The 18,856-nt window shown below is 37.0% G+C and overlaps 1 protein-coding gene across 5 annotated transcripts in view; it reads right to left on the bottom strand.

Moving 5' to 3' along the window:
- The window catches only part of MET (MET proto-oncogene, receptor tyrosine kinase), a 123,517-nt gene that overhangs the window by 18,818 nt on the left and 85,843 nt on the right, over positions 1–18,856 (bottom strand). For all 5 annotated transcript variants that reach the window (XM_003261230.3, XM_003261229.3, XM_030826137.1 and 2 more), the window contains 7 exons: positions 16,382–16,600; positions 9,926–10,072; positions 8,078–8,234; positions 7,743–7,883; positions 4,623–4,853; positions 2,275–2,355; positions 787–968 (listed from right to left, as the gene is read on the bottom strand). In XM_003261230.3, coding sequence (XP_003261278.2) covers positions 787–968; positions 2,275–2,355; positions 4,623–4,853; positions 7,743–7,883; positions 8,078–8,234; positions 9,926–10,072; positions 16,382–16,600 — 1,158 coding nt within the window. The remainder of the gene's footprint in view (positions 1–786; positions 969–2,274; positions 2,356–4,622; positions 4,854–7,742; positions 7,884–8,077; positions 8,235–9,925; positions 10,073–16,381; positions 16,601–18,856) is intronic.

The raw sequence follows: 18,856 nt of genomic DNA, 5'->3' as shown, positions 1-18,856 counted from the left end.
ACTAGTGAGATATTTCACCTTCTTTTTTTTTTTATACTAAGTATTCAGAATCTGGGATGTATTCTACACCATACAGCACATTTCAATTTGAACTAGCCTCCTTTTTCACGTGGGTCATGGCCATAGCATTGGACAGCTCAGGCCTCGTGTATCAGATGACGGTAAGTGTGATGGGGGAAAATAGAGCAGGGAAGAGGAGTCTGAAACCATGAGGGTGGGTGCTCAGTTGCAATTTTAAACAGATTAGGGAAGGCTTATGTTGAAGATGACATTACGGCCAAGAGCTGAAGAAGATGAGGAAGTGAGATATGTGGCTATTTGCGGGGAGAGTGTTCCAGGCTGAGGGAGCACAAGTGCAAAGTTCCTGAGGTGTGAGAGTGGATGGCAAGGATGAGGAACAGCAAGCGACGCATCTGGAGTTAATTTTTCAATGCCTTCTAGAGTTAACATTCCATATGGGCTGAGGCTTGCTCTGCTTCCACTTCTCCTGTGCTGTGCACAGTTTCTGGCACATAGTAGACATGCAAAGATGACTAAATGGCCCTATCGGGGGAAGGTAGAGCAAGGTTGCTTGCAGAGCAAGTAAGAATCATTGCTCCAGGAAACCCTTCAGGTGTCACTATTTCCCACCAGGATAGAAGAGTTTGAGGTACATTTGAATGATGCTAACATTTTAAACGTGCACCTTTGACTACTAGCTTTTTAAAGACTCAGAGCAGGCCTATTTTGAAGGGATGGCTGGCTTACAGCTAGTTTGCCAGTTAGCAAGCTTGGCAGTCAACTTACATGAGTCTCATTTCGAATGAAATTTCGAAGATCTCCATGTTTCATGTATGGTAGGACCACCAGCGGAGACCCTTCACTTCGCAGGCAGATTCCCAGGAGCGAGAGGACATTGGGATGACTGAAATCTTTCATGATGATTCCCTCTGTCAGAAATTGGGAAACTTCTCCTATGTCAGTGATTCCTAAGAAATCCAGTGGTGGAGATATTAACTTCATTATGGAACAGTGAATACTTTTGTCAAATTTAGATAGGAAGAGCAATGAAATGGAAAACCACACAATTAGCATCTTGTCCTGAGGGTTTGACTCTAGAGTGTTCTTTTTACAACACATCTGAGTGAATGATGCCACCCTGCACTATGCCTTCCAGTCACCACCTGCACCCACTTTTGCAAGATAGAGTCCAGCCAGCCACCAGATTGCCTCCTATAAACTTAGTGCAAAGTTTGCACTTAGGTTTCATAAAGACTGTCCCTTTATTTCCCTCGTGGTCAGGCTTCCAACAAAATTAACCGTGTAGAACACTGCTTAGCACGTTGATTTATATTTTAAAAAGACTGAAATAGTTGTGACAGTAAAGTGTCTTGCAGGAAAATCTTTCATTTGTGCACTTAAACCTTATTAAATCCCATATAAAGTTTGTAGTAAAGCTGGTTAACATTTTTCAGGCTGCTGCAATTTGCAAGCAGAAAATGAGAAATGGGAGTAGAAAACGCAAGCATGTGAGACCTGTCAACACAGGCGGAGCCAGGAACACTATGTATGTGGAGTACACTGTTTGTGTAATATAGTAATTTATGGCTGTAATTATGGCTTGGGGTCACCAATAAAGACTTAGTTTGTATTTGGAAGCATTCCCTTAAACAGAGTATGCATTTCATCTTAAAAAGATTTTCTCAATAACAGCTAAAATTTTAAGTAATGTCCCAGCATTAAAAAGGGGTAAGTTTCATTTATTTAGGAAGTTCATGTATGTGGAATGCCTCATTCTCCAAAAATGTGGATAAATGAGGTATTACCATACTTATGCTTTTTCAATTTTTGGCCAGCATAGTTTTCTCCTGTTTGTCTTATTTCATTTTTTATCTTTTTAATGGAAGTCATGGTTAAAAAATAATTATAGTAATGCCTCTGGGTAAAATGAGTCATTACTACTGTATGTGCCAACACGCTTCCAATAGTTTCCAGAAATGTCACTTGCAAAACAAATATTATAAACCAAACATAGTTATAGTTAAATGATACTCAGTTCATCCAAGAACCTCATTTCTCCTAACCTCTTACTAATGAGGGCTCTGAGGGATCATTTCAGAGGAAGTAGTTCAATAAAAGTCTAGAACAAAACAAATTTTCAGGATTAGGCCCATAATTTCAGTGGTAGCTGATTTTTCCACGAGGGGAAAGTGTAAATCAACATTTTATTATAAGCTATTTATTGGGTTGCAAACCACAAAAGTATACTCCACAGTTAAATAAAATGCCACTTACTGTTCAAGGATTTCACAGCACAGTGAATTTTCTTGCCATCATTGTCCAACAAAGTCCCATGATATACACAACCAAAATGCCCTGTGCAAAAGAAAGAACTTGGTTAGCACTGCATAACATTTAATTATGAAATAATTATTTATCAAGCCCTTATTTGCTTCATTTTATTCTTTCTTCTTTCTATACAGCAAAAGAGTACATTTAAAGAATACTTTTAACAATACCACTGTAGGCATGTAGGTGTGTTTGTAAATACATATGTAGATGCAACACATTTCACCCAAGGATATAAGCAATGTGATTATTTAATTCATGAATAAGTAGTAGATGATATGACTCATAATAAAGCCTAATCTAATAAAATATTCAACCATAGTGGAACCACTGAAAAGGTGAGTAACATCTGCCTCATCAAATAAATTTTTTTAAAGGATGACATAGTATTTTGAAATATGAAAATAAAGTTAACCCACATGAAGAACTATAATAAGTTCTCTATATTCTAATAAACCAAAATGAAATAAAAATGCTACCATTAAAAATAGGATTAGTATTATAGAATAAGGATTTCCCCATTAGTCACTGGTTAATACGTAATCCAGGTTGGCAGAAACTGAAAGGCAGTTACCCAAATGAAGCAAATTCACCCTGACTCACTTCATCCAGTTCTCTCTGGCTTTAACCACATCATTTTCCCAATGGTAGCCTTTTATCCAGTGGCAGTAATTTTCCCCAGAGGTGCCAAATGTCTGATAGCTGTGTAAGTCATTCACTAATTAATTCATCCAGCTGGCCAAGACACCATGAGTGCCTAGTATGTGAGTGTCAGGCATTAGGCTACCCTCTAGTAATGCAAAGAAGAATAAAATAAAACTTATGTTTTTGAGTGCTCCTATTCTCCTGGAGAAAGACATATAAATACATAGTAGCTAATATTTATAGAGCTGTTAATGATTATAACTTCAAAAGAGAAATAATTGCCATTTTAGTACCTTTCATGATAAAAAATTCTAGTTTTCCAAATGTGTAGAATTAGAACACAATTAGTGAGTCCACACACTCTAAAATTGATGCAATTACTGGGATTTATAGGCCTATGACAGAACTATATATTACTCTGAAGAGAAATGGAAAGATGTTTGTTAACAGTGAAGCCACTCTTGGGGAAGAAGGAGCACACGAACGATTACGCTCTGGGGTGTTTGACAGAAGAATGTGTGGATGCTACCACAGGAAAGTGAGAAGGCCTTGTGTTCATATAAGGGAAATCACGCCATCAGCTTCTCTTGTATCACACTGGCAGATGCCGGTACAACCTCTTGTAGCATATATAGAATAAAAGGGATCAGAGGCCATTCAGTATTAAGGGTAAAAGCTTTTTAGAAAAAAAAAAAAAAGAAGAGTGAAGTTCATTTCCCGGTTTTTGATTGGTTTCTTTTCCTGCTAAATATTTCCACAAATACTGTTTATGCTAGCTGTTATTGCTGCTTTGGCTAGCTTATTACAAATATTCATTTATCTTTGTATAAAGAAATTGGAGTGCATTGTAGAGATGATATATGTTGCTTTAGATCAGGGGAATGCTATAAATTCTCTGTCTTCTGATGCTGTCCAGCAGTGTACAAACTGCTATAAACCAGGCTTCATAAAGTTTGTCACTGTTCTCAGGGTAAAGAAAGACTGGCGAGAGATTGAATAAAAATATTCAAAATTAAAGGAGTGATATTTATTTATTTATAAGTATTTATTTTTTTGAGATGGAGTCTCGCTCTGTCACCCAGACTGGAGTGCTGTGGCACAACCTTGGTTCACTGCAACTTCCACCTCCTGGGTTCAAGCAATTCTCCTTGCCTCAGCCTCCCCAGTAGTTAGGATTAAAGGCACCCGCCACCACGCCTGGCTAATTTTTGTATTTTTTAGTAGAGATGGGGTTTTGCCATGTTGGCCAGGATGGTTTTGAACTCCTGACCTCAGATGATCTGCCTGCCTCGGCCTCCCAAAGTGCTGGGATTACAGGTGTGAGCCACTGCACCCCGCCCTGATTTTTAGAAGAAAGTAAATGGCACCTTTGATGAAACTATAGTTGCTAGTACACACAGGATGAGGATGAATTGTGATTTAGTTCTAATATGTTTGGGGGATTATCCAATTGCTTCCATGCACAAGGGCAAATCCCCATGGATATGATTTACAGGGCTGCATTTCTATAGAACAGAAATCAAGTACACTTGTTATCACTGCTCTGTCAGTTGCTTTCACCATTGTCTAAGTTCCTAATCTGCAAAGGCCGAAGATAAAATGCTTACTGGAAAATCGTATTTAACAAAAAGCTGAGTGGAAATACTTACCTCTTCCTATGACTTCATTGAAATGCACAATCAGGCTACTGGGCCCAATCACTACATGCTGCACTGCCTGGACCAGCTCTGGATTTAGAGCACTGAGGTCAATGTGGACAGTATTTTGCAGTAATGGACTGGATATATCAGAGTCCCCACTAGTTAGGATGGGGGACATGTCTGTCAGAGGATACTGCACTTGTCGGCATGAACCGTTCTGAGATGAATTAGGAAACTGATCTGTAAGATGAAGGAAAATTATTAAAGAACAACAGTAAAACCTCATTTAATGGGGACTGAAACAGGAAGAGCTTTTATAATGGAATCAGTTTGATAAAAATGATAATAAGTTGGGAAAAGATACTAAGTTATATATACAAGCATTTCATAAAATGTTTACAGATTTTCATTTAAGTAGACTAAGTGCTAACTTTGAAAGCTTTTTACCCTCATTTCCTTAGACATTTCTCTTTTTATCAGTAGCAAAAAGCCATGCTTGCGGTTTATTTTTGAATATACTATGTGCTTAAGAATGGAAGCAGCAAAGATAGTTGAGCAATTGCCTGGTCTCACAAAAATCCAGCTCAAATATAAGAAAATGAAAAAGATGCCTTTTGAGAGACTACTATTTATTAATGGAATTAATTACTATTGTGCAAAACCTATGGATTCCTGGCCAAGGGAAAAATACACATACGATTAGAAATAAATAATGGCTATATTCCCAGAACTGAAAGCTTTTCACATTAGTGGTAAATTCTCCACTGTGCAGTGATGGCACTGGATTTAGTGTTACTGTTGTTTAGAGAAGGCAGGTTAGATCTCAGTTAGTGGACCATCCTGGTTGTTTAGTTAAGGACGCTATGAAAGGGGTAAGCATTCTTTATAAGTTGATCTTCATAATCAAAGCTCTGTAAGAACCTCAGGCAAAGTTCCCTTTTGCAAGGAGAAATTTTTTTCATTTCAGGGGAAGAAATTGTGCTGATAGTCAATTTCTTAATGCCAAATAGGGCATTTCCACTTTCCCTTTCTCTTTCCACTGGGAATTCACACATATCAAGGAGGGGGCATCATAGCCACAGCAACTGACATGAAGATAAACTAGGCATAGTATTGAAATGTATTAGTATGTAACATAGAGGGTTATGTGGGGGTTCCTTATTGGCACCAAAACATATCATTTGTTTGCAAATAAGCAGGAGAATCAGAATCTGAGAGAAGGGCATAAAAAGAATGCTGTTAGTACCTTGACTATTCCTAATCCCACTTGAGCATTTTTAGTATTTTCTACAGTGGACAGTTTTATTAATAATAAATGAACTTGGCCAAAAGTGGTTCCAGAAAAGCTCTGGGCATCAATTACTGTTAAAGTAGACACTAGCCAGAAAAAAGACAGGAGCAACCTTTAAAAGAAGGATGTGGAACATCAGTGAAGTACCTGAAATGTTGGGCGAGTGAGGAAGGAAGGAGCCTAGCTGGGTACTTGCTCCCTTAATTCCAAGAAGTCAGGGTCTCTAAACCTTCCCCAGGGGATTGGGAATGCCAATCAGCCTCTCTAAACTCAGGTCTTTCATCCTCACTTCCCAAGCCTTTGCATCTGGAGATCAGGGCTCTAAATGCTTAAGGGTGCAGAGATTGAGGGAAATCCTTGGTGAGACACGGATAAAAGTCCTTTGACATGAAAACGTGGCTCTTCAGCTAAATTCAAACATGTGCAGAAACCAGTTGAAACCATCAGTGTGCAACCCTGATGTCACACCTCATAGAACTCTAGGTCTTTGTGAAAAAGACTGATGAGAATGCTGTCCCCACCAGATGTAGAGAGGAAAGCTCTGCAGTTGCCTCTTCATTAGGTTTTGGCTGTGCACCTATTTTCTCATTCTCTCTATATGACCCTCTTTTACCTGTTTTCTTTTCATGTCTCCAAGGAGCAGGCTCAATGGAGAAAAGAGTGTGAAACTCAACCTTCTTAGCAGTGATGACGGAGCTTTGGTGAGTAAGGAGGTTCAAAGAAGATTAGGTAAGTTTTTTTTTTCAAAGAAAATTTGTAAATTTTAATGATCTCAGATTAGAACTATGAAATGTGCATATAAAATACTGAATGTGCATATAAAATACTAAATAGATGCACTAAACGTGCATATAAAATACTAAATAGATCTAAATTTCAAAACAATAAACTAGGTTTGATTTTTCAACATGGTTAAAGGAATGGATTTTTAAAGGGGAATGGAATCAGGGCAAAGACAATGTTTACTATGTGTATCTCCATAGAAATAACATAAACTTCAAAACATAAGAGGTAGTAAGTGTTGAAAATGTGAAAATGTTAAGTGCTTCATTGCTCTTGAACTTGTTTGGATGAGCAACTTCTAACTTTTCCAGTATCCTCAATGATCTGTGACTCATTTTATTTGTCCAATGGTAAATATTCAACCAAGGAAATGCTTGTACTTGACTCACATCCTGTAACTTCTAAAGATAATGGAGCTGATACAATACAGACCTTTTGCTTTTACCAGGAGATTTAAATAAAACAACATGAAAACTCTGGTTAACCTGAACATTACTAGGCATAGTGTTTTACAAAGCTGATGATATTGACCCCTCCTTTTTTTCATAGCATAATTGAAGGTTTTCCTTGGCTAAGTCTCAAAATACATTCAAGTCCTAGAATATTGTGGGAAAAAGCCTGTGTACTAACAGTTCATTGAGAACACTTCGAAGAATTACTAACAGTATAATTTCAATGTTTGGGCTTCAACAGGTAAAAAATGTAGCAGTTCCAACTTACATTTAAATAAGTATATTTTGTAACTTAACTCTTCCCGGATTGTAAAAGAGAGCTTCACAGTTTCTTACTATTGCACTTAGATGATAAACAAATTACTTTTGCTCAAATTAACCTTTTAGTGAGAAGAGAGCTTATGGACTCTAAAATCATAATGTAATGGGTTCTTTTAAAAATAAGAGCCATGTAATTTTGTGCCAAATACTTATTTGGCAGAGGTAAATACTTCCTTAAGGTTTCTATAAAAATATGAATGCAAAACCAAAAATAAACAACAATGTCACAACCCACTGAGGTATATGTATAGGTATTTCTCAGAACAATAAACTGAAATATACCTTCTGGAAAAGTAGCTCGGTAGTCTACAGATTCATTTGAAACCATTTCTGTAGTTGGGCTTACACTTCGGGCACTTACAAGCCTATCCAAATGAGGAGTGTGTACTCTTGCATCATAGCGAACTAATTCACTGCCCAGATCTTAAAACAGAGAGAAAGAAAGAGCTTGTTAAAGACGGCTATCATGGGCCCCAGGAGACTTTGACCCAGTGCCCAGAACTCATGGGTTTTATGGACTACATATAAGACAGCACACAAGAATCTATGACAATCTTAAACTGTAATGACTGTGCTCTTAAGGTAACTTCTAAAAACGAACAGTAACAAAAATGTACCTTTAATTTGTTTCCTCTTTTTCAGCCACAGGAAAAACCCAAGTAGTAATAACAGTGCTACTGATATTGAGACAACACCAGCAATCAATCCTGTGAAATTCTGATCTGGTTGAACTATTACTTTTCCAAGGACGGTTGAAGAAATTGCTTGCTTCCACTAAAAATGACAAATAAAGAAAAGTCAGCATTTAGCCATGATAGATATTTGTACTACACAGGTTGTAGCACTTTGGGCCCCAAATACCACCTGGTTATTGCCATTCTACAAATGGCATAACTGCCTTCAGGATAATAAGAGATTCCTCAATTTTGCTCCAGTGTTCAAATAATTAGGGGACACTGATCCCTGAAGTACTTACATGGTACTTAGCTGTTTGTATTTGAAACTAGGTATTAGGGATAAAAAGATCTACAAAAAACAGGAACTGAAGTGTAGAAGGGGAGAGAGACATATAAATAAATGATTACAGTACAGTGTGGTATGTACCATAGAAGTATGACTAAACAATAATCAACAGAGACAATGGGACATTAATTCTGTCCTGGACGGTGGGGCGGAGGGCAGAGAAGACTTGCCATAAGAGGTAAATAATTGTACTGTTATGATGGAACAATTAAGTCTCAGAATATTTTTACTTCAGTTTCGATACACAGCAGAAATCTTTGAAGTCCCTTCTGGCTCTAACATTTTATGATTTTTAGGATTTATGGTCCTTCTGAAATTCCAACTCTGATCTCATGATTCAGCCTTTTATTTTCTAATTTTTGTGTGTTTTTCCATTTCATAACTTTTCAGAAGACTTCAGGAACCCTTTAAAAATCACTTACTCTTGGATAAATGTGGGATATATACAATGGAATATTATTCATCCACAAAAAGGAATGAAGTACCGACACAGGCTACAACATGGATGAACCTTGAAAACATCATGTCAAGTAAAATAGGCCCCACATAAAGAGACAAATATTGTATGATTCCACTCACATGAAATATCTAGAATAGGCAAATTCTAGAGGGAAAGAGTAGATTAGAAGTTATGAGGAGCTGGGGAGAGAAGAGTATGTGGAGCTGCTGCTTATTGGTTATAGAGTATCTGTTTGGGGTGATGAAAAAGTTCTGGAATTAGGTAATGCTGATGGTTATACAACACTGTGAATGAAATTAATGCAACTGAATTGTACATTTAAAAATGGTTAAAATGGCAAACATTACATTACATATATTTTACCACAATTAAAAAAAATTGACAATATAATATACCAAAACCCATTGAACTGTGCACTTTCAATGGGTGAATTGCATGGTATGTGAATTACATCACAATAAAGCTGTTAAAAAAAGAATGAAAAAGATCACTTGCTTTGGTTCTAGGTTGTTTGATTCAGTTGTCTACACGGAAAAAGTTACTGTAAAGTAGTTTAATCCTTATTTTACTTCGTTCAATGCATGCATCTTCCTTTATTTATGCGACTCTATGCATTAGTGATCACTGTGGTTGGCAGTGGAACACCGGCTCTGGCCTCCTGGGGTGGTGGGAGGCAGTAGAAGGACACTCTTGGATGCATCCTTATTTCTTCTGAGAATTACAGCAAATTTTGGGAAGAGTGTGGCATGATGGAGAAGCAGTGTGGGTAGAAGGAACTTTTGAGATCTACCTCTCAAGCTTGAGGAAGGAGACAATGTGACAAAAAGCTCACTATTTCTAAAATAACAACTAGGGATGGAGGCTGAGTTGATGAGCCAAAACCCACACATAAATGAGCTTTAATGATTTATTTTAAGCCTGAGAATGACATAATTACACTGGCTTCCTTATTTACATCATGAGAGGAATGCAGGAATCCCACCTCTATATTTAGCTCGCTGTTCAATTTCAGCAGGTCATTGGGGACCGTGCATAAAACGGCTTCAGAATGTAAGTGTATATTCTCACAGCTCTTATTTCCAACTTTTAACACTTCACCTTTAACTGCTTCAGGGTCAATATCATTTCCCTGAAAGGAAAAAAAAAAGGTTGTTAACACTTCACAGTTCTGCAGGAATGCTAACAATGGCAAAGGAATATAAATATGCTGCAAACACAGGCCATGTTGTTTGCCAAGGCACATGACTCTATGATACTAATTTTCATGGGAATTGGGATGGCTAAAGGGGAGCATGACCATTTCAGGGCACGTGTTAGTTAGGAATTATAGCATATAGCTTTTGCATCAAATTGTACCTTAGAGAAAAGTAAAGAGGTTCTTGCTTCACATCCTTTAATGTGGAATGATGTCTTACCTATCATCAGCTCACCATTGTCTTCAGGGAGTATCAATGTTTAGCAAAAAAGATGCAATGTAGAGATTCAGTTGTTGCACTATCTAACACTGCCCAGTGCAGAGATTCTCAGCCTTGACTTTGCTTTTGGAATCACCGTGAGAACTTTAAAAATTACTGATGTCTGGGTCTCATCTCCAGAGATCTGATGTTAAATTGTTGTTAATGGATTAACACTGTATTATGTTATGTTAATATTAATACATTATTTTTTTTGTTTGAGTTGGGTAGTTTACTTTCATTCTTCTTGCATACTTGAGTCCTATATATAAGTGAATTCATTTTTAAAGAAATTTATGTGAGATGCTGTATGACCATTATAATTTGAGAGCACAATTCTATTATTTTGAACAATTACATAGTTACACAAAAATTTTTTAAAAATTAGCTAATGTGACATATTTAGTTAACTGAAGTTACCATCAGGCATTTTAAAAACATCAACGTTTTGTTTGAGAAACCAATAATTAGCCTTGCAAAAGAAGTGCAAACCTAGGTATAATTTCTCATATCAAGACCTAATGAGGACAGTTATTTATTGAGCAAGCTATTATTCTGAGGTGACATATATCAAAACATATTACTATTTTTCTTACTAACAAAGAGCAGCCTGTAATAGCTAAAATGCTTCTACTTTGTTTTATATAATCTTTAGTACTCGGCAAACTCCATTCACATACATGGTCTCATATGGATCTCAATAGATTGATTGGTCAGGCAGTTATTATTCTAGGAAAAGAAGTGGGAAGAAAATACTTCTTTATAACCTGATGTTGGAGTTTCAGATAAAATGGATATAGACAAACCCTATCCTTATGATACTTCTAGAAGCAGTATGTGTAGTCCATTGAACCGGGTCAGCCACACAGGCCAACACAACACAGAAGCACATCAATCTAAGAGATGACTTTAGGGCTTCAAACAACAACTTGTTGGCTAGGTCTGAAGGGGGATAAAACCCTTATCCACATATTGGAGGGAATTCAGGGAATGACAAAGAAAAGAGATTAAAGAGCTGTAGGGTTTGATTTATGAGAAAAGGTCTAAAATATGTCTTGCTTGCTTAGATAATAACTAAGGTTGGGGGAAGGGATGAATGTACAACATTTGCGTTTCCAATACTTATGGTTTCAGGCTTAGGATCTCCCTGGTTGTTGCATAAAGTCTTCTCTAAAACCAAAACAGATCACACATCCACTGTGTCTCATTTTATATGTAGATACCAAAGGACACATGGTAAGCAGTGACTTATATAAGCAACTACTGTCAGTTTTATATATATATATATATATATATATATATATATATATATATATGAAGTGTAAAATCCCAGATATTACAAAAGTGATACTGGTAGCTCACTTCTATATAAAAATGTGGCCCAAATAAGGAAAAATTTTAAAAGGTGTAGGCTAATTTTTGTCATTTAAAATAAAAGAAAATAAACATAGCTTTTTTGAGATGCTAAAAAACATATTTAGAAATTTTACTATTAATTATATTAATATTTATTATTGAATATTAACTATTATTAAATAAAAGTCATTCAATTGCTTCAGGGTGATTTCAGTCACTAAAATGGTAATATGTGGGTTTAAAAATAAAGCAACAAAAGAGAGAGAGCTTTCTGATCTTTAATCTCCAACAGACATAGAGCAATTTAGTTATAATCATCTCATATTATCCTGCAAAGATACTCCCCCTGAAGTAGGTATTATTATCATTTCTGCTTTACATATGGAGAACTATTATCCAGAAAGGGGCTAGATCATGAAGCAAATCGAATTCCCCTTGACACAAAATCTACTTACCGTCTACTGTGGGTTAGACACAGTTCTAGTCATTGAGAATAAAAGGATGAGTAAGGATTTCTTCCTCTCACTGCAATGTCAAAATGGATTCATTTCAAAAATGCAAACTAATTACTCCCAATGTGCTGTATCAGGATGTACCATGTCTCTTTCCTCGCCAACTCTGGCCAGGTGTGACATGTTTCTATCCAGTATTCACGCCCGGGGACTCATGTCTGAGATGGCTACAGAACCGAGCAGATGGGAGTGGAAGTGGGTAGAATCTGAAAAATAACACTATGAGAGGAGGGGTCCTTCAAGTTTTCATACACCCAGGTGGCCACGGGCTGGGTCTGGGCAAGTCAGTACAGTTTGGTAGCAGGACCCAGCCAGGTGAGGGTCCAAAGTCCAGGGAGATCAGCAGTAGGAAATTAGTGAGGCGGTGGTGAGGGGGTGAGATTTACACTTCACATAGAGGACACAAGTCCCTCAACTTAGGAACCAAGCAATGAACCTCACAGACGGCTTCAGAACTGGGTTCCACCAGACATTAATAGGCATTTTGGGGAAAATTTCCCTGACCATTTGGGAAAAGCTGGGCAAACCAAAATTAAACTGGTGGCTTTGCTGGCTAGTTGGGGACCTTTACTACTAGGTACTATGAAACCACAGAAATATATTTTTTACTATCTTTACTATTAGGTACTATGAAACTGCCCTGGAAAAAAAAAATATATATTTTGCAGAATGCCCATTAACCTGGGCAGCACAAAGAAATACTAGTTTGAGAGTATGCTATGAGCCCCATTAATAAGAACAGGTCTTGACACTGGGCCAAATAACCGCTGAGAAAAGAATCCTTCACTTTTATCCTGTCTGGACTCAGAACTGAGTTCATGGTGGTTTTGACTGAGACTGAGGGGGAGAGTTGCACATAAATTATTCAAAGGGAGAAGGACAACATCTGGCTGGCTCTGGGCAGCAGGTGGATTGGGATGGTTCAAAACCATGCTTCCTTTTTGATCCTTCCAATGCCCACACACTGATGCTTCACCTCCTCCTGAGCTCTCAGCATTTGTTCTTGTGATGACAGTGTCATAGACCAAGTCCTCGCTCCCTGCCCTGGCTCATCTTCCTGTGCTCCTTTTTCCTGTTTGACCTGACTTCTCCAGATTGAACGTTTGAAGCATCTTTATTCCCATATATTCCTATATGCTGCAGGATAAGATAAACCCCCAAGGCAATGTCAGGCAGTCCTTGTTCCAGCATGAAACAGAACACGCCTCTACTTTTCATAAGACATGCTCATGCATAAAAAGTCAGAAATAAGACACTCAGGGAGAAATACAGAGTTTCTTTAAACAGAATCAATTTTTAGATATTTATAAAAAGTTAAGAGCTATTCCCTTTCAAGAAGTGCATAGATATATAAATAGCATATGATAGAAAAGTGTCTCTATAATGGTATTTTAGTATACATTAAATGAGAGTTAATATAAGAAATACTGTAATTTAGTGTATGCAGTGACAGAAGACCAAATTTGGAATCAAGAAGCCTGAGTGTGGGCCCCAGTTCTGCTGTTTGCTCCCTGGGTAACCCAAGACAAATCAGCTAATCTTCCTAAACCTCTGTTACCTATCTATAAATGAGGATAATCATCACTGACCTCACAACCTCATGGGTCCACATGAGACTCAAATGAAATAAAATATGCCAAAGTACAGTGTCAACTGTAAAATTCCATACAAACACGAGCTGTTGTTGATAGAGGCATTTGGGGAGTCATGTATACCCACAAAGAGGTGCCTACTTTTGATGACCACTGTCTACAACTGGTCTTGGGGGACTTGAAGCCTTGGCCAAAAACTTCCTTCTCCATCTATGGGGCTTAGGATTCATTCTGAGGGGTGGCTTATGATTGACCCCTATTGTGTCCTCTCATCCAAACTTGGCTCGCCCTTTTGCCCATGGTGTAGTCACTGGGCTTACTACGAATTGAGGGACTCTCACAACTAGGGCAGGAAGTGATCACAATCTCTTTTCAGCCTAGGAACTCCTGCATGCATGGCTGCATGAGGAGCATGAACTCTTCCTGGCAATAAAGAGCGTATCTCATTCTAAACACATGATTCTCTCCAGAGCACTTTCATTGATGAAGTACATGGGTTTTTTTTTTTTTTTTCTCTGTCTCCCAGGCTGGAGTGCAGTGGTGCCATCTTGGCTCACTGCAACCTCTGCCTTCAGGACTCAGGTCACCTCCATCCCTCAGCCTCCTAAGTAGCTGGGATTACAGGCACCCACCACCACGCCCAGCTACTTTTTGTATTTTTAGTGGAGATGGGGTTTTGCCAGGCTGGTCTTGAACTCCTGATCTCAAGTGATTCACCCACCTCGGCCTCCCAAAGTACTGGGATTACAGGCATGAGCCACCGTGCCTGGCTGAGAGGTAGAAGTTTTAATGTGATCAACTTAACGTATTGATAAAGAGTTAGATTGCTGACACAACAAATATTCTCTTATGCCTTTGCTTTCCTCTCATAAATAAGAAAAATGAAGTATGAAAAAATATTGAATCATGATACTAAAATAATCTCCCTGAATTGCCGCTGCTCCCACTAGATTACTATTCTGTCACGTAGCAGGTGCTATACACTTGTTAGAGAAAGAGTTATTCTATATATAGGCAAGAAAATAAAGTGTTTTGTGCCAGTCTCTAGAAGACCCTCTTGCCATGTTGGGAACACCATTGACAGGCCGAGGATGATGCCAAATTATGTTTTTCTTGGTCCAACAATTTTGTAGGATGTTGAATAAAGGGTATTTAATTTACGGAAAAAGAAGTTTTCTCTTCCATAAAGACTGTGCTTGGAAGGGTAGATAAAGAACCGTTTATCTCTAATCCCTTCATCATAGATACAGGAACAGAAAAATAGAGTTTCTCTGAATGTAAAGCTATTTGCACATAAACCTTTGTTATCATCAAGAAAAACCAAATGAAATCTTTCAAATGGCAAACACAGTAATTGTTGAAAGCAAAAGGTCACACTAGATTAGTTTTATTGGAAAAAAAAAAGAAGTGATAAAAGTTTATTTCCCCCTTTCTAAAACTAATTAAAGAAGCAGATGAAAGAACTTTGCTGTTGTAAACACACTGTTCATTGAAGCGGGCTTCCATTCAATTTCATGCTGGGCTTGCTTAATTATTGTACAAAACACAATAATGAGGTTAGTAAACTTGTATGACCGTGAACATATGCATAAGTTGTGCTGTAGTTAAATTTTTGTTGAAAAAGTCAGAAAAATTTCAATGGAAACATATTATTACTTAGATGGAGATGACCCATGAAAGCCTGTATTACAACCAAATAAAGACTATCCTATTGCTTTATGTTTGTTCATATTTGCATTCAGATCATCTTTCAGGAAAAAAAATTCTAAATGTTTTAACAACATGTTGAAGGATAAATATTTTGCTGTTTCTAGTGACTGGAGCTATGAATAATTCAAGTCTTGAGCATTTTGCCTGTGTTATTATTTGACGTAGAAACAACTGAAGGGACATAAAAAAGCTGCACTCTAGTCTTTATTATTCTGCCACTATTTTTTCACTTGTCAATCACTTAACCTGTCTGGGTCTTAGTGTTCTTTGTTTGCAACAGGCTTGCTTTAGAAAAGATGATCTGTTATTCTCTATTAAATTACATTTAGAAGCCAATATGTTCCTAAGGTGGCAGATATCTAGTTCCATTTACAAATTAGCTTAGAGATGACCATACCCAGACACAAAATTCCAAGTATTACAAGGAAGAACGGAGATACAATTGATGCATTTACTTTCACAGCTCTTATGTTTTATCTTATAATGAGCACATTTAGGTAAAATGTCCGGGGAAATGTATAACATCAGCAAGATAACGCATCATGCGGATCCTCTTTAATGGATGATTTGTGTCCCACATTTGCTACGTTTTAATACATACACAAGAAAGGGTTTTTTAATGCTTCATTAAAATGCAGTCCACGGTTATTCTTATCTTTTAGTTTTATGCCAAAAAGATTTGTTTTTCAGAGCTTATATATTTGCTGGTTTTGTATAAGATACAATGGCCAAGTACAACAATTGTATTCACATAGCTATGAAGTCAATTAAGTTTGAGCTGATGATTTAAGACAGCGTTTAAAGCATTTCTTACCTTAATTTCCAGTACATTTTCATTGCCCATTGAGATCATCACTGGCTTTTCAAAAGGCTTAAACACAGGATTATGTACATAAATGAGATCAAAGTATTTGGAAAGGATCCCATCTAACATGAAAAAGGCTTTGGTTTTCAGGGGGAGTTGCAGATTCAGCTGTTGCAGGGAAGGAGTGGTACAGCAGATTATCTCTGAATTAGAGCGATGTTGACATGCCTAGAGAAAGACACAATTATCCACTGTAAACAGAATATGGCTTGGCAACATGCATAGCAACTTTATAATTTACTACTCCAATCAATTGAAAATATATAATTGTTGAAAAGAATCTGTATTTAACTTCCTAATGTTAGACTACACATTTCTGGAAACACGATACATGCAAAATTATCCAAACAATCCAACCTTCAAAGAAACACAGAGCTCCACCTGCCCAGCATAAGCTATGCTGATCTATCTGAAGCTGGCCCTCATCCCATCATTTTATTTTCCTTAAGAAGACAGGACAGTCACCTGCAGGAACTGCCCCTTGTTGTGTGAGGGAGTCAGGCAGACTGGGAGCTCGGCTTTGTGGGGTTAGAAGGCCTCGGCTCATCTCCTAGCTTTAACCCAAGCTATGGGAAATAAGGTAGGGCCCACACTGAATAACTCAGTTTCCTCATTTAGGAATTAAGATGAAAATGCTATTTACCATGTTGGATACCACATGGTAAAGTGCTTTGTAAAGTACCAAGCACCATATGGTGAACATGATAATTAACTGTGTTGTTAGGTAATCTTATTAGTGTCTTTTAAGCTATTAATTATTGAATGCCAGGTTCTGTGCAAAATACTTTACAAAGTTGGTCTCATTTAATTCTCATGATAATCCTATAGGTGGGTATTATGATTACCCACAGTTTACAAATGAAGAAGCTGAGCTTTGCAAACTTATGTCATTAGGCCAGGTCACACAGCTTGGAGTGGCAGAATAGTGAATATAAATCCTAGGCCATTAACTCCAAAATTCAATGTCTTCACTCCCATGCTATCTTTTTGTCTATGACATATTTTATATTGAAACCTTTTCCTATGCTCTCTATTTTACAAAGCCTTTGCTATTATTATTTCATGCCCTTTCATGTCTCATTTCAAATTTTCCTCTTTGGAATTCTGATTTATGGAATTTTGGAAAATGTAGCTTCCTCTTGATTGTACTTAGACTAAACCAGCAACACATAGTGGTACATCTAAGGTTAACGGTTGCATTTTTTCCCCCAAGGAAAAGACAAACAAGCAACAACATCCCTTAGATTTCCTTTTCTTTGACAAGTATAGTTGGAGATAAAACAATTACTTGTGTCCACAATAGAAAAAGGACTCAGGATATACACAAAAAGGACAAACAGAATTTGTTATTTGCTGTTTTCTTTAAAAAATAGTTTAAAAAATGATCTTACATTAAAAATGTACATCGGCAGCAGATAAAACTGACAGATATAATATGGATAAAATTATACTATTTAGTTTTATATAAAATTAATATTATAATGCTAAAAGTTATTTATTCCTAATGGACATGAACAATTTTACTGTCATCACAATAATTGTTTACATAACAAGAAATTTGAGAACTACACGATAAACTGCAGGCTTCTAGGTCATAATGCACACGTTAACAATTTAATATATATTTTGTTGTGAAGATGATTGTTTTTGTTTTGAAAGGATTCAAGTTTATTGGACTTAAAGTTATTGTAGCTGGACCTATATATCTAAATCAGACCTGACCAAGAGTTTTTATTTGTTAAATAATAAATGGGTTCAGTTCATCATGGTCAGCTTTAAATTCTGTAAGTGGCAGGGAACATGGAATGAATACATATCTCTTTATAAAGTAGTTTTCACAAACGACAGTAAAATAAATAGTAAATAGTAAAATAGATCCACTGAATTTTTCACTCTTGTCTGATTCTAATGCATAGTTCTACTGTACTAACATGTTTGTGGCTAAAACAACAGAAGTTTATATTTCCAGATATATAAACAAGATTTTTGTCGTCTGCCATTGTTTGAATCATCCTTGGGATATGTAACTCTCATGTGTGACAACTAAAAAGTTTTTAATAAATATTTGATTACAAATGAATGACTGAAGCTAAGAGGCATTCTGAGTGTCACTTTAATGCCAGTGAGGGAGAAGAAAGGAAATTCAGTCATTATCTTAATAATGTAGGCTCAGCATTAATTAGATAAACTAATAATTTCTCAGATTTCTACTTTAAAAGGTCTCATACCAACACCAAAGAGGGTTACTGTCATTCTTATTTGGTTAATGAAAAATTGTTATGCTTAGTTGTGGAGAACTGATGTCCTTTAAATTAATAGCAGTGGTACTCTAACTTTGTTTGTGGCCGTGTGTGGGGATTGGTTTCAAAATCCTTTGCTTCATATGGTGACTCCCTAGAGTACAATCTCTCAGGAATATGATAA

Source organism: Nomascus leucogenys, chromosome 13 (assembly GCF_006542625.1).
Source record: "Nomascus leucogenys isolate Asia chromosome 13, Asia_NLE_v1, whole genome shotgun sequence".
NCBI lineage: Eukaryota > Metazoa > Chordata > Mammalia > Primates > Hylobatidae > Nomascus > Nomascus leucogenys.
This window is presented reverse-complemented; position numbering and strand designations above follow the sequence as displayed.